Source organism: Haliaeetus leucocephalus, unplaced genomic scaffold, assembly GCF_000737465.1.
Source record: "Haliaeetus leucocephalus isolate CR32 unplaced genomic scaffold, Haliaeetus_leucocephalus-4.0 Scaffold220, whole genome shotgun sequence".
NCBI classification, from domain to species: domain Eukaryota; kingdom Metazoa; phylum Chordata; class Aves; order Accipitriformes; family Accipitridae; genus Haliaeetus; species Haliaeetus leucocephalus.
The window spans coordinates 567,611-584,369 of NW_010972656.1; the positions used below are offsets into that span (position 1 = coordinate 567,611).

Genomic DNA, 16,759 nt, shown 5'->3' on the forward strand with positions numbered 1-16,759 from the left:
TATGCTCTGGGAGTTTTATTTTATGGGTAAGGGTTTTTTTTTTTTTTTTTTTTTTATCTCTAGCAGTAAGGTGGTTTATGGAGTCAGAATACTACTTTTTATTGTACAAATGACAGGTAAAGGGCAGAAGCCCTGTGAGCTAAAGGAGTGTTAGAACAAAAGCAAGTGGGTATAAACTTTCCATAAATAAGATTGAGATTAGAAACAAAGTTCCTAATTACTAGAACTAATTCTGGAACTGCCTTGCAGGCAGAGACCTGCTTTGAAGGAAGAGCCAAATATATCTATGAAAGAAATTAAATGCAAAGTGGTGTCTGAACAGTAGGCAACTAGACTTGATAAACCAGAGGTCCCTTCTAGTCCCTTCCTAGAGTTTTGCTCTTCTGTTGGGCTTCCCATCTTGACACATTGCCAGTTTTGTTTTTAAGTCTCAAAGAATAAAGTGTAAATGAAGGGAATACTAAACTATGACATAACAACAAAGACTGACTGCTCAGTTTTGGGTGGTGTTGGTCTTTGATTTAGGGGAGTGAGGCATAAAAATTATGAAGTGGTGGAAAGTGGAAGTTAGGCAGACGTGTGATCCAAAGAAATGTGCTCAGTTTATAATACAAGGGCAATTTCCTGGTTAACAGCCTACTGTGGGGTCTAATGGGTTGTAGCAGTTGATGTCCTCAGTAGGCTGTAATCAAATGTAAATTATTGGACTTTTTCAATGGGTGAGCAAATGATCTATGATCTAAAGAGATCAGAATAGATGATGTTAAAAGTTTTATGTTCCCTACAGCCAGTCATCACAGGTCTACCTTAATCTGAATTCATAGCTGTGAGTAATATGCTCTTAAATGACATAGGTGTCAGGTCAAATGTAACAGCTGAGAACCGAAAATCGTGTCACACTGTTTGGCTTGTGTACAGTGCTGTTTTGCGTTGACTTAACTAGTGAGTATCCCTGTTTCAGCAAGTGGGTTAAAGAGACTTTGCCTGCGAGTTGAGCTCTGGCTGTGATCAGTATGCCAGCTGTGATGTGTAGCGTAGCATTGGCTTACCACACACGCTTTTTATTTTCTTTAAATGCACACGCATCCCCCCCCATTCATTGTGAGTCTTGCTTTTGCTTGAATGACAATATCCAGGTCAAAGGGAAAGCAAACTTAAAACTAGCCAGAGTGAAGCAGAGATGAACGTTTTTAAATACACTATGCCAGTTTCTTATTTAAAACAGAAGCTTGGGGTTTTTTCTAAGTCTGCTGGATTCTAAGGCAGGTATGTGGATTCAGGATACACATTTCTTGTTCCTTTTTTTTTTTGCCAGTGTGGGTAATATTTTTAGGCATCAGTTGTAAAAGTGCTGGAATAGGCATGTCAAAATGCACAACCTGCCACTGCTGCCTTGAGAAACAGCGTGCTACCACATGCACTGAAATGCTGGGATACTTGCTGGCTGGCTTCCCCAGCCACTAACTGGGAAGAGCAGCTGCTGCCTGTGAACTGTGCCTTGCTGGGTGGCCATTTGGGACCTTCACCATCATCCGCATCTGTGGGTGGCCAGACGCAGCCACCCTGGGGTGCCGCCTCAGCATGCCTCTCTGCAAGAGGGGGCCACAAGAGGAGTCTGAGGTGTAAGAGCCAGCCGTGCTGCTCAGGTGCTAGCTCAAGTAGGGCGCAGTCCCCAGTCCCCTCAGCGATACCTCCAGGCCCAGAGCAGGTAACGCGGGGACCCCCGCTGCAGCGCTGGCAGAGACCGGCACTCGTGGCGAGCGGCACGCAGAGGTCGGGTGGTTGCACGTGGAGTCGGTGCGTGGGAAGGAGGGGCAGGGGGGTGGTGAAGGAGAAGCGCTGGTGCGAGACTTAAATGAGACTGCCGAACTGCAAAAAAGGAAAGGACGGCTCTAATCTGATTTGGAAGTTGCGTATGTTTTAATTATAATTTCACATGTACCTGCTATAAAGTTGTAACGCTAGGGGAATTCCACCAAAGGACACTGTCAACAATGCTTTGTTATCCAAGCCTAATCCTTCTAGGATCTCCATTATATCAGTGTGCGTGAAGGGAAAAAATTCTTAATAGGCATATTGAAAATATGCTGCTGAGGAGAGTATTTCGGACTGATATTAAAAAATTAATTCAGCAACAGGATATGGGATTGGGCTAGCAGCTGTAGTATCATGCAGCATCCTCGAGGCCAGTGGTCTCCAAACTTTTTTTGACTGCACGCCCCATCAGTAAAAACTGATAAAGTGTGCACCCAAAATATGTCTATTTATTTATTTATAAACTATATATGTACTCCTGTCCTAATATATTATGTACATACACGAGTAGAAATTGAAAAAGTATGAGATAAAGATGAAATAAACACTATTTTTAAGTTATATAAAATTTTGTTTCTTAATTGTACAAAAAAATACTTTCTTCTTGCACCCAAATGGATTGTCTTCCACACCCCGTGGGGTGCATGCACCTCACTTTGGAGACCACTTCTCTGGGCTATAGTCTTGAAGAGCTTTAACTTGATGGGAACAGGTATCGAAATTGACCTGTTCAAAATAATGGTTTCTTTTACTCAGTGAATATAGACCGTTTTCATTACTTTATGCTGCATGAGAATGTTTTAGAGCTGTGTTTATTCTGAGTTCTTAGAAAATTTGATGCAGGGGCTGTGAACTGTTTCACCATTTGTTTTCCTACAGTGTGCGTTAAATGACAAAAAAAAGGTGTCAGCCTTAAGTGGTTTGCAGAGATGCAAAGCCATTCCCGTTCTGAGGGGAAGGCATATCCCTTGCCAAACGCAGGAATGTGTTAGTACTTGGCTTTAAAGGTTAGTACCATTTTTCAACTGACTCGCCCTTTCTCAAGTGTTCTCTAAAGAATTACAATATTTAGTGCTCAACTCCTTAAAAGGCATTTATTTAGTTTTCTTGCTGTATCTTTCATGGTGTTTGTTCTATTGAACTACAGTTGAAATAATTTTTGCAGTATGCCTGTTCTTAAATCATGTTGTTGTAAACTGGCATAAATGTTTAGTATTTCATATCAGTTTTTAAAAATGGATGGGGCAAATGAGTGTTTTACTGTACTCTTGTTGGGCTGCATAAAGAAGTCAAAAAAATACAGTTTTAAATGCCTTGGAAGGTGTCTGAAAGTACCTAAGTTTTTATGTGTTTGACTTGAATTGAAGGATAGATGTTCTAGTAAAATATAACAGTGGTGGGGGTTTTTTTGGAATTGTAAATTATATCTTTAAATCCCGGCTTGAAGGATCTCACACAAAAACATGGAAAATGAGTCAGAACGGATTCAGAGGGCCAAGTGTAGGCAGTAGCTGAATTTCATGTGTATTTCAGTTGCAGTGATATGACAATGTTTCATTTGAGTTGTCTTCTCAACTGGTGTTACTTAAATCTTCAAAGAAGATGAAATGACCTTCAACTTGATAAATTAATAAAGAACATCATCATTGGTTAAAATGCAGCAGTTCTCAATGAACATGGAAGTTATGGCACAGAAACATTCAGGCCTCCTGTAAATAAAGACAAGGTTCTCAAAGGCTGTTTTAAACTTCTGTGTATTTCTCCTCAAGTTTCTCCAGACTACAAGTTGAAAGGAGGTTTTGGGGTTTGGTTGTTTTTCTTGACTAGAAGAATACCTAGGAAACTCAAACAATTAACAGGCCAGTTAATAATCTGTAAATTACTCCTGGGTGGTGAATTGTGTGAGAGGGAAGGGAAAGGTTTAGGTTGCCCTTAGAATGTGTAGTCTGAAGTTGAGTCTCCTCTAGTTGGCTGCCCATACCTCCCTCTGGCATTAGAAACAGCTGCCTTTATGTGGTCTCAGGATTAAGCTTGGTACTGCCAGTGAGGATAAAATCGTGGGAACCTCCCCTTCATCCAAGACCTATTCAGGGTAATTGAAGAATTATTCTTGACCTGAGCTGGTTCAGTTTTGCTTTAAGTAACTTGAACCTGCTAACTGCCAAGGTAAAGGACAGATCAGGCTTTAACATATAATAAAGGACCTAATCATAATTTAAAAAAAAAAAAAAAAAAAATTTAAATGCTTTGGCTCCAGCAGGAGCTTGCTAGTTCTCTGCTGTGCTTTAAAATGGCAGGGCTGCAAGAAGTATTTCCTACGGGTGAGACCATGAAAACAGCAGCTACGCAGAGTTCATTGGGGAAGGGAATTGGCTGCAGTATAAACAAGCAGCTAGGTGGATGATTTCATCACTTGGGTTTGTCTGCTGTATTTTGCATTTGGGGATTGATGTGAATGAAGACATTTGTGAGGATAATAAAGTAATATGAATCTGAGGATGTGGAATAGAAAAGCAAACAGGCCTCAAGTAGTTAATTTCTTAAAAGCAGTTACTAACATTTTTGTGGAAGGAGGATCGGTTCCTGGAATTGGATGCTAGGTAGTGTCAGTGTGATCTTGCATAGCAGCCTACAAGGGTACTGCTGCTCCCATGCTTTCACAAGGGTGTGTTAAGGTGGAAGGCGTGTACGGAAGGACTAAAATGTTATTGGTATGCTAGGCCTGAAATGCACCCTCTGTTCATAGTCCACAGACTTAAGTGTAGTCATAGATGAAGAACACTTCCTTTCATTGCAGCTATGGAGAGGCAGAGTATCTCTTTTTTTGAAATTTCTCATTTTCCTGGGAGCAAATCCAATACAGAGTTTGTACATTGTGGTCAATATTTCTTCTCCAGTTGTGAATGCATAGCATAAGCCACAAGTTGGGAGAAACTTCAACTGAGTACGTTTGTAACTGCTTATTTGACAAGGCTGCTTATCTCCATCTTATGTGGTCCCCTTTGGTGCTAAACGTGTGCTGAGCGGGAGAGACCAGGATGAACTATAGTGTAGCAGCTCTTTCACGTTCCCCAGCTCACGTTCTGGGAATGGGCATGAATGCTCAGCTTTGGAGAGGATTTGATGAAAGGAAGACAACTAGAGGCTTTTAAAGGGGAGGGAGAAGCTGGAAAGGAATGTGAGCAAGAGCTTCAGAGTGTGGGGGTATGCAAAGCTGTGGATTTCCTACTCTTTTTGAGACCAAAGAGAAGATGTTTAAGCAAAACCCTACTAACTTCACATGTCACGTATACACAAAGAAAAACTATGTGGGAAAAAGTGTAGCAATCATTTGGTCAAGGTAATTGTACCTATTTGTGTTTTCATTATTATTTGAGCTAAACTAATACCCAGCCTCCTGTCTGTCTGCGGTGTATTCAAGTGAATTTTTTTGGACAAAATAAGTATTTTGGGTTTTGTCTTTTTGACTTAATCTCATTTGGAAATAGCTATTTAATTTTTTCCAAATAATTCTGCCTGAATATTCTCCCCACTTTTTAAAAGGATGATGCACACTTTCTTGCATAAAAAGGTGTGAGGGGGTGTGTATAATAAGAATTAGTCCAATCTGATGTGATAGGTATCTCATTTTAGGTCGTAGATAGCCTCATCCTTGAAACTTCCTTAATACCAGAATTTTTTAGGATAGGTGTTTTCCTTCAGATCACTGGGACCCAGCAAGATTATTCTTTTTACTCCCCTCCTACTTTAAGTGCCTTCATGAAAAACTGAGGGGATGCAGCCAGAGACTCACTGGGTAAGAGAAACTGCAGTATCCCTAAGCAGGGAAAACTGAAATTTGGACAGCTTTCTCAGCAGCTCTGTGTTTAGTAGTGGTTTTCACCAGTTCTGCACTGTCCATCTGGCAACTCTTTCTTTTATCTTATTCTCCCCTAAACAAATTCAGTGGAATAAATTATCTTACGAAATGTACTCTTACAAGAGTATCTTATGATACTTACGAAATGTTTCCTGCTATGGCTTCATCAGTGTTGTGGTGTTTTCCCTCTTCACATCCACTTTCCTCCTCCTCATGTCCCTTGCAGCTGTCTTGTTGACTCTGATGCTAACCTCTCCAGGACACAGACTGTATCTTCTACATTGCATGCATGTCGGTATGGGGCTGTACATAATAGTGTCTCACAGTTGGCTTTTAAATGCTACTGTGATAAACTTAATTCCTAAATGTATCAAACATAGGATAACAAAAATGCAATAAAAAACTTAAAATGAACTATTGCATCTACATAACCTGACATGACTTTCTGTAAAGCCTCTGTTTTGCATGTAAAAATTCAGACAAGTAGCAGTTAACAGTAAAAACAGTTTTGTGTTTCTTCAACCCTTTAAGAATTCCTGCTAGGAAATCTGTATGCCCACTGGTAGAAGGAAGTAGTGTAGCGGTCGGTGTACTTCAGGTAGTTGTAGGGAATTGCATTATTAAGAGGTTCTCACAAAGGCCAATCACTACTCATTTTTATGCAGAGGCTTGTGGTTGCAGGTGCTTGAACCATCAACACTTGGATGCCAAATTAGGTATTTCATGTTTGGCTCTGAATGATGCTGAACTACAGGGCAGTACAACCATTCTGCTGGTGGTGGGGCTTGGCCATTCAGTGTTGGCTGGAGGGAATGGCAAATTACGGTGCTCTTCATTCAGATGGAGCTACAGGCACCCGTGGTGATGGTGGGGGGGTAATGGAAATGTTGACTTAGTTCACTGTGACTTCCAAGTGAAGAAAACTAAGTGACACCACTCAGTCTGACTGACAAGTAGAAGCTTGCCCTGTATTTGCAGGGTATGAGAAGTGATGAAGAAAATTGTTTTGTGACTTCCAGATGCATTACTGCTTTTGAGAGCAGAAGAATTTCTGAAATTGAATTTCACAGTTGTTAGCTGTAAATTAATCTGTGCATATGGATATAGTATGCGAGGAATGGGAAGGAATATTTCTGATTAAAACTACCTTGACTCAAATATGCTTGTACAGTCTTGCCTGTTTTTTCTCTAATCGACCTACTTCAGATATCAGAGTTGCAACTTCAGCTGTGTTTTCTTTTCAAGGACTTCTGTACGTCCTTTGTTGCATCCCGACTTAAGGTTTTAACTTGCTTTGAGTAACATAAACTTTTATTAATATAGTCTAAGGATTATAATGTAAATACAAGTGATTTTACACCACTTTGTTACTGAGGTCCCTGATGTGCTATATTCATTTTGGAGTAATTATGTGTTTATCCAGTAGAGAGCACTAATGACACTGCTATCTTTTAGTTGACATTCCCATAAAATTATTCAGTGTTGTCTTACAATTTTGTGCTATGGAGCATAGGGCTGGGATTGGGACTGTAGTTTTTCTTTAAATCAGTGCATGACTGAAGCTCTGCTATAAATAGTTTTGGGGGGGAAACTGTAAAGCAGGCATCTGCAGGAAATGTTAAATTAACATTTACCCATTGTTTGGAGTCACAGCAATACTCCAGTCTCTCCTTTGCATTGAATAGCAAAGTGAAGGCCTTTAATGTGGAAGTTTATCAGCATCCTTCTTGGAGCAGTTGGTGTCCTGACTGTCGGGATAAATGGCTGACTGCTGGGGCTACAAGTATCTTAAGGTCTCGGGGAAGTCAATGGTATAATCAAGGTGGTTCCTGCCTCGTTGTATGTAGGCAAAATCTTAGCAGCAGCAGCTAAAAAAGCATTTTTATTAATAATCTTTTAGTGTCTGTCTTTGCTTCAGAGCCAAGACAGCAAAGCTGGACATGAGATACTTGACTGAAGCTGAAATTCTAGAGTTCTCAGGGATGATGTTAGCTTGAGTGAGGAAGACTAACTTGTCTTTGAGATGTCAAATGGAGTTTGTGGCCAGCGGTTTAAAAATAACAATCCCTTTACTGACTTTGAGAAAATCAGATGGAGCCAATGAGAAAATATAAACAGACCCATAAAAAGTGTTTCAAAATAACTTTGGAGAGTATCTCAAATTTGTGTCCTGGGTATAATGTCTCTCACCATGCTGCCCAGCAGTCCAACTGCACTTGCTCATAAAAGCTCAGTGAACTGTTAACCTTACTTCTGGAGCATGGAGGTGCTGCCTGTAGGAGAAAAAGGTGTTTTAATTTTCCCTTAGGGCTATAGAAGAATTTTAATAATGTGACCAGTGTAAATTAATCTTCCTAAATATACAGGCAATCTGCAACAATCATGCTGAGAGAAGCGTGAGTTGTAGTAATTCATCTCAGTCTTGGGTGAATTTAAGAATAACTGTCTGGAGGCAATATCTTTATTACCTTATTTGCAAGGACTTAAAAAGCAATGGTGACACTGTGAAGCTGAGCATGAACTTGTAGTATTACCTCTAGGCTTATTGTATTAGCTAATGTTTGGTTTGAATTCGGTTTAGGAGACCGCAGTATTATCTTGGAAACAACTCCCAATTTTTATCCTTGCTACTTTACCTCTAAGAGAAAAGATTCTATTCAACATGTGGGGGGGAAAGATCTAAGCATGGGCAAGATAGTGTGTTTATCTAAATAAACTATGTGACTTACATCATTAAAAAATAGCATCTTTCTATGTTTAGAAGTCAAATCAGTATGGAAAATCTGCTTGCTTGGGGGAGAATGTTTACAGGTTAGAAGAATTTCAGGTTTTTCAAATTGAAAATGGGTACTTTTACAAGGGCAGTCATAGTTGTTGCTGGGAGATACATGGATTTTGTGTATTGGTTTTTGATAATATGAATGCAAGTAATTAATACAGCTACCACATCAGTTAATTCTTTTTTGCTTTTAATTGCATTTGTCAATTGGTCCTAAAATCTACCATCTGGTAACAATCTGCATTAAAATACTGGCCTGCCTGAAATTGATGGGAGTCTTGCCATGGACTTCAGCAAGTCCAGGATTTCACTCTGCTCTTCATCTTGCTTGACTATTGCTATTCAGGGTGTGGCAAATATACTATATTCTGCATCCTGATTTATGTGAGCATTTGCTGAGCAGATGTTAGGGAGCGAAACTTGTTCATTTCAATCCATCTCTGTTACAGCAAGTGAAAAAGTGAGGCCAGATCGGTCTCAGGTGTGATTCGATTCACTTGGGATGCTTATAGCGATTACGGTTTCTGATGAGTCAGAAACATTGTGCTGGATTTTTAAAAATGCAGCTATAAACTAAGCAAGGATTTATTACTTCTGCTGTCGTGAGCGAGCTGACCAAGCCAACACTGCTGCTTTGCGAGGGGCTAGGGAGGGGGTGAGCGGAGGCACGGCTAAAGGAGAGGGGGGGACCGGGCGGGTGCGCTGGGCTTCCAGTTCAGCTGCTGACGTGGTGCTCTTCCTTCTCCAGACCATCGCCTCTCCCTGAAGCGGGCTCACCACCCAGCACCTGTGGCGAGGGAGGGTGCCTTTGTAGGTATAACGCAGTTGAGTTCTCATTTCCCAGGGTAAGCATTGGTCTAAAAATACAAAATAAGATTAGCTTAGAAGAACGGTAAGAAAAACCTCCCTTGCCAGTCTTTTTTCTTTTTTCAGTTGCAAAGTACGTCGTGCGCTTCATCAGTTCAATAACCTTGTATGGGGGGGAGGGTGATTGTCAAAAACCTAGTTTACAACAAAGATAAAATAAGAACACATAACTGGCATATCTTAGCCAGAACCCACTGTGGGAGTCACTCCCACAGTTATGTCTGGTGCTCGCCAACTCCTACTGAGCCTGGTATTTTCCCATTGCATTGTTTTTACTGATAGCTTCCATTCAATAATAACAGAAATCTTTGCAAGGGTGAAAGAGATTAACACTCTTTATAATTGAGTAAAGAAGTGTTAAGTGATTTCCACAGCCACTGAAGAATGTGTCATCTATATAATAAAGCAATCTCATGATTTTATCTTTGTTCTTTACTGACAACAGTTGGTGAGCTTTTTATCCCATGTTCAGATACAAAATAAGATCTTTCCCGTTTTGAATCTCTTTTGGGGAGGAGGGGTAAATGAGGGAGGAAGGCTGCCAGAGATAATTACTAAAATGCCCAGCTCATACTATATAGTCACAAGATGAAGCTGTACAGGGTTTTGTGTCGCAAAACATGGAGTAAACTTGTGAGCAATAATGGCAAGGAAATAAATCAGTAGAAGTAAGATAATACCCTTTTTTCCTGCTGTCTTCCCAAGGAAGACTAATATGTGACAAAAACTGTTTAAATGTAATTGCTGTTTAACTGGGAGCTCCCGATATAACAGCAGTGGACAAAAGCTGAGCTTGATTTCTTGCCGGAAAAGAAGAGTGAGCTTGAGATAACTTGCGTGCTCTGTAACATCCCCCACTGCAGAGGGATGTTGTCAGCCTCCGGCATTCAGACCCTTTAGACCCCCACTGCTCTGTGAGTGCAGAAGAGCCACAATAATAAACGTTTCCATCTGCTTCTGGTTAGGAGTTTGCGTCTCATCCTATCCTTCACAGTGATCCATGCACTTGAGACAGCCAGGCGTGATTATTTCCATTAGCAAGAACCAAGATCACACCCTGGAAAGCCCCATCTGGCCCAAACCTGCTGTGGATTGCCTGCTGAGCAACACAGGTCACTGTAAGATCATCACGCTGATGTCCCGTATGCTGACGAGGTCCTCTTCCCCTACACGGGCTGTCTTGCTGTTTCGAGCCCTCTGCGGGATTAGCCCTGCCAGTCCGAGGTGGTTGTCCTTTTGGGTGTATGGCTTTCTGCAGCAGGTGTGTTTCCCTGTGGCCGCAGAGCTGGGCAGTAAAGGTAGAAGACTTGCACGTAGGAGCCAGGACTTAAGTGCGAGTTGGACGTTGGCTTTGGAGCTGTGTGTCAAGAGAGGTACAAGAACGACCACGGGCTCTGAACGTTTGGCATGAAGCGTTCAACTCCTCCAGTGAGCTTTCCTCGGTTGCCCTGCTTCTGTTTCCCTCCCCTCCAGCCCAGTCATCCAAGTCAGGTAATTTACGCCTACCTACTGGAAGGAAGGAAGGAGAGGTGATTGATGGTGTTGTTTTTAGCTCTTGCAAGGTGCTCGGAGGCTGCGGCAGCGACTGCCAAGCGAGAACCTAAGCCTATAAACACCTGCAAATCTTGGTCATGCCCCAACCATTTGTGAATTCTCTGGGAAGATTAAACACGTGGGAATAAAGCTTCATACTACATCATCTCATTCCTGAGAATACATAATATTTGATTAATGCAGAGATAGGAAGTTGGTGAATGTTCAGTTTAATAAGCACTTTTAAATTTGGGGCTGAAATACGCTGTTTACATAGAAAGTTGTTTGATTTTGGGGGGAGTGCCTCATGAGCTCTTTGTAAACTGCAGAGCAGGGACCACGTGTATGGCAGTGTCTGGCCAATACAGCTTTATGCATAGTTTTTAGATCTTAACTTTCTGTGCATAAAATCGTGTTATTGGCAAAATTAGTACTAAATAGTAGTTCATAGCTTTGTAGAAACTGGTTTTGATTTTGTTTTGGGGTTTGGGGGGGAGGGGTTCTTGTTGAAACTACTGTGCTGGGGTTTTTTTAAAACAGAAAAAGCCACTCAGACTAGCATGCTAGTACTTGTATTAAGATTTCTAAATTCCACAGTGTATCTTTTGGTATGTTCCTCAGTCCCCCTTTTCTTCCAAATGATCTCTAAGAGTCTGTAGAAGCTATTTCTCCTCAGTCTTTATCTGTACTGTGTCTCTCTCTGTCACATAGCCTTAGAAATAAGCTAGAAGGAATGGGGTTTGCACGCTGCTCAGAACCTGCTTCTGTTTCAGAGGATGTAAGCTCATCAAGACATTATGAAAAAAAGTAATACTTGTGTCATCTTAAAGATGCTTCATACTACAAGTAGTTTAAAGTTTTTAAGATATGTAATAATAGATATTAAACATAATACAATGCCCAACCCTTTCTGCAGATGAGCGTTGGTGAGCACAGTGAAGACATGTGGAGAATTACTTGTGTGTAGGAACTAATTACACTAACTTAAATTAGAAATCGGACTAATCAGTAGTTTTAATGATTCTTAAGCCCACAAATGTGTCCTAGAGTCTTAAGATAAAGTTTCATAGGTGGATGAGCTAAATAAACGACTGGAAGCTATCAGAAGGGAGAAAAATCATCCTATCCTCTCCTCTTACCTTGAGCTGGCTTCGGTGTTCGTGACTGTATTTAAATCCATTTAAAGCACTTAAATGCCTTTCTATTCTGCTGAACGTTCCCACAGATATTCTGGCTCGCTTTCAAAACGGTGTGGGGTGGGGTGTTGGGGTTTTTGTTGTTGTGTTTTTGTTGGGGTTTTTTAAGTTCTGCTGGGATAGTAAATTGCACCACCCTACTTTGCAATTGGACAAGTGCTGGTGTCAGCACAAGGGAGGGGGGGACCTGCACAGCTGGGGAGTGAAGGGAATGGGTTGAGAAGAGGGTATTGCAGAAGGGGAGAGGGAAGCCTTCCATTTCTAGAAGGGCTGGCATGTTAATTTGGCTCAGTTTTATCATAGTTGTATATACTTGTCCTTCCGTGTATTATAGACATCCCCTTCAGAAAGCTAAAGGAGTGCGAGGAAGAGAGTGGGGAGATGTTCTGCCTGTTAAATGAAGGATGCAAAATCCTGCTATCTAATTAAGTCACTAAGAAGATATATATATCTCTGTCTCATACTAATGTGTGAAGAAGATGTTAAAACTTGCATTAGCAGACAGAAGGCACCATAATAATAACATTAAGAATGGAGTTGACCTGCTCTTGATTTATTAATGGCACTAGTGGAATTTGAGCTGATTTATCAAGATGAGACTTTATCATGCTTAGTACTTCTACACAAATAGCCCATAAATCATTCATCAATTACATCTCATTGAAAGTTATGTTTTTGTTGTAGTTTTTCTCAAACCCCTATAGGCATAGAAAATTGTTTTGATCTGTGTACACATGTAATAAAGCTCTTTCTCCCTCCCCCTCTTACTGTATTTTGGTTTTTTTTTTTTTTTTTTTTTTTTTAGAGATTAAGGATATACCAGACTTGACTGCCAGTAGTATTAGTTTGAAAGGACATGAGTTTGTGATGCTCATATAGCATTAAGAGGCTGCATGCGGGCAGTCTGAGGTGCTCTGGGAAAGCTTGGCATCCCGGGTCGCTTGGGTCTTGCTGTTCCAAACGATGGTGGATGAAGGTTTTTCTGGATGCCTTCACAGTAAGGGAATTCTGCATTTAAAGATGAAAACTTGTCTCTCTAACGTTACTCTGTCCTGCTTTGCATTTGGTGTCCCAGCAGTTATGTTTTTCCCAGCACTGCGAGTTCAGCAGTCCTCTTCCCACTCACCACCACCAGAGCTGAGGGTTATTTTAGCTCACCTACTCAGGGGTAACACACACTGCTTCGGCCACAAACCTGTTCCAGTACATCTGCCTGGAGCTGCAGCCTGGATCTTCGACTCTGATCTGAGGTACTTTCACCTACCCAACCAGGTCTAACATTTAACGTGTTTCTTGGGGCGTGCTCTCTTAAAAGCTGAGAGATGATGGATTTTACTTCTCCTTTGCAAAAAGTACTATATGGCCTCAACTAGTGCCCTCAGCCTCCCATCTTTCCTCCACGAGCGTGCTGTAGCTGCTACAGGAGGGTCCCCACACCTAGTGCAGGATTTGCCTCTGGAGTAGGAGCATGAGAGCTGCCCGCTGCCAAACGCACAAGGAGGCGTTTTTCGTGGCTGTCAGCAGACAAACGGAAAATGGCCTCCTGGTGTGGTGGCTAGCAGGGCGTGAGGAGAGGGAGGACAAACAGTGGCTTTGGGTTTGGTTTTGTTGGGTTTTTTTCTGCAAACAGGAAGCAGCATTTCTTCTCTGGACCATGCCTTATGGAAACAACAAAGAAAAGAGGGAGCACCCAGTTAGACGTGATTGACGTGGGGAAGGGAAATATTTTTTGCCAAACAGATACATTTTGGAGGGAGAAAATAGAAGAAATAGAATAGTCTGTTCTGAAAGGGCGCGAGAAGAAAACTGCAGATTTAGGAAAGGCTGTAGCCCAGGAGTAGGATGGCTAAATGCACTAATCAAAACCAAAACTCTGCTTGGTAAGTGATAGAACTCATCACAGCAGACTAAAATGAGCAAAAAACCAAGCTAACAATACCAGGAGGGAAAGATTGCCTGGAGGGCTTCTGTATCGTAACTTTTAATACCTCAAGGCGAGCCAGTGAGAAAACTGTTCACATGAAGAGTGGATTGGCAGTGCTCTTTCCAAATATTATTTTTGGGCTGCTCATCTCTAGTGCCTGGTGACGTGGCTTCAGGGAAGGACACTGCACGTTTGTATAGCATGCAAGTTCCTGAAACCATACTGAGCCCTTGGGGATTCTTTATATGGTAACCAAAACCAAGCCAGAGCTGCTAGTAAGGAAGTGTCCTCCAGGCAGTACTTCTAATTCAGCAAAAATACTTGAACATTTCAGTCTATTTAAGGTGTTTCCTTTCCTTGGACACTTCATACTGCCTGCCTGTCAGCTATCTAGGTAGTAGAAAAGCTTAAGATTACTTGCTCGTGGTTGGCTTGAAATGCTTTACTGCATTCAGCCCAGGAAAGCCTAGCCATTTTGGTTTGGTTTTCAGTCCCTTCCTAGGATCTACCGGGAGGACTGGTACGTCCTTCAGCATAGTAGGCTTTTATTCTACATGTGCACTCTTGCCCCCATCCGAGCTTCTAACAGGATTTTTAGAAACCGTGTGCTGAGTATGATATCTTTCTGGACTTCTTTCCTTTGGTTGGACTGTTGTGGGAGAAGGTGAGAATAAACATCTCCGTATGATGCATAAAATTTATATGCATAAAATGCATACAAAATATAAAATCTAAGCAAGACAACTGTAACCATGAGAGGAATAAAGCTAAGAGCGATGGATCCTTATATTGCAAACTCAGTGCGGGGATTGAGTTAACACAGGCTCCCAGGGAAAGGAGAAAGAGGACTTGGCATGGACCAGATGGGGATAGAAGGAATTGACTGTTGAGAAGGAAGATAGTTAGATACATGGGTGAAGCTGCTGGAGCAGAAACCCAAATCACCTTGCATAACACTTTGGGAAAGTTGCCCATGATAATTGTAAGCTCCTGGATATACATACGGAAGTCAGGAAGAATTAAAAATAAACAACAAAACCATAACGTCTTAAGAAAATAAGGTAAATTTATAAAACTTACAAAATACGCCTATTTGAAAACACTTCATAAAATAACTTGGGGGAGTGCTTAATGCAGATTAAAATAACCTTTGGTCAACAGGACATAATTGGTTCCGTTTCTTCTCACTTTGAGCATTTATACCAACAGATAGGCTTTGTACAGGAGTTGTAAGTTACTGTAACCTTGAAACAGAAACTGGGAATGTGAAGAGGGCAGAAGTACTCACTTTGCCTAATTTAGACCACTGACAGAGGCAGATTCCCCAGGCTTCTTCCACAGCTGGTGAAAGGAGGGCTGGGCCGGTGGCTCTCCAGGAAGATCTAAAGCTCATAAAAACTGAAATAGCTACCATAAGTTTCCAGGCTTGACCTTAAAGAAGAATTTAGGTGAACTATTTTTAGTGCCTGTATCAATGTAATTGTATGTCAGTGAGTAGTGCTGACCTAATGAGGTGATTAGAAAGTAAACTCTCTACTTACCTGGTAGTCATTGGGATCAGTTGGTTTTGTGCGACTAGTTTATCTGTTGCCAAACAAAAATAGGCTGCAAAGTCAGTTGTGTCTAAATAAAAAGTAGGCCGTTGATCCTGCCATAACATCTTACAGCTGTGAAAACCTGACCACTGATCTTTAAACGTTACTCAATATATAAGAAAATGCCCTTGGAATATCTCAAGATAAGCATGATCTACTGCAAGTGCCAGTAAACATTTGCTTTTTTATGATCTTGTTATCATAATCTGTCTCTCGCTGTCTTTAGGCAAGTAACTTAATAACAAATGGCTGAAGGTTTTCTTAGGTTTCGATAATAGTTTTCTGGATTCTTTTCTTAGTGAGAAGTTCAGTAGAAGAGACGAAGGGGGAAAAAGGGCCAGAAATACAAACCTGGTGTTGTCTTTCAGAAATCTCTTACCTGTCTGGATCAATCTATATGCTAAGCTGTGGCACCCGTAGCATTTAACTGGGCATCACTTCAGAGCGCGGTGACAGGAGGTGGCTGGGACTGTGCAGCCCCCTCCCTTGGCAGCAGCTCTGGAAAGAGACGTGCTGCTCAGGTCGGGAAGAAAGGAGATTCCAGCAGAGCACAAATACAACTCCCAAAAGCTGACCTTTGTTTTAAGGCACTCAGGCAAACAAACATACAGGCGCTTGCGTCTTACTGGGTGACCAGAGGCGACACATAAAGCTCAACGTGCAAGTCGAGCTGCAGAATTTTTCCCAGTGGTTGTGCAGTTTCTGTACAAAAAATGAGCTTTCTGGAGTCAAAGCAGTGACAAAACCATTGCTAAACTATCTGTGATCAATTTAAGCAAGGCGTAGTTACTTGGCAGGAGATGCTGAATTAGACCTTAAGTAGAACATGGTAAAAGTTACTCGACTAACCTTTGCAGCACGATGAAACAGGAGAGAAGTCATTATACACACCTCACATCCCTGGGAAACCAGGGTGGAGTGACCTGACCAAAATTGTGTTGCTGCCTGTTAAGCTGGTAGTTGTGCTCTCAGCATTATGTCAACTGCCCCGTGAAGAATAAAGGGGAAAATGTAAATTGCTTATTTAACGCTTAGCAGGCAATTAGTTGTTTAGAAAAGAATTGCAATAAAAAAGACCCTGGTGTGGGTGTAAAGGCAGAATCTTTGAAGTCTGGCTGTGATTGTAAGTTATGCATACTTGTGGTTGGGGGAATCTTTCTATCTAGCGTGTTTCCAAAGCTCAATTTTTTA

The 16,759-nt window shown here is 41.4% G+C and overlaps 1 protein-coding gene across 2 annotated transcripts in view; it reads left to right on the forward strand.

Moving 5' to 3' along the window:
- The window catches only part of USP38 (ubiquitin specific peptidase 38), a 45,399-nt gene extending 29,208 nt beyond the window's left edge, over nt 1-16,191 (forward strand). The window contains exons 11-13 of one of the 2 annotated variants that reach the window (XR_774294.1): nt 9,202-9,298; nt 13,128-13,299; nt 15,868-16,191. Coding sequence is in view for 1 of the 2 variants with exons in the window: in XM_010566943.1 (XP_010565245.1) it covers nt 9,202-9,298; nt 13,128-13,221 (191 nt within the window). In the remaining variant the exon portion in view is untranslated. Of the gene's footprint in view, nt 1-9,201; nt 9,299-13,127; nt 13,301-15,867 lie in introns of those variants that run through there. The other variant, XM_010566943.1, reaches the window with a different exon arrangement.
- The last annotated feature ends 568 nt before the right edge of the window (nt 16,192-16,759 follow it).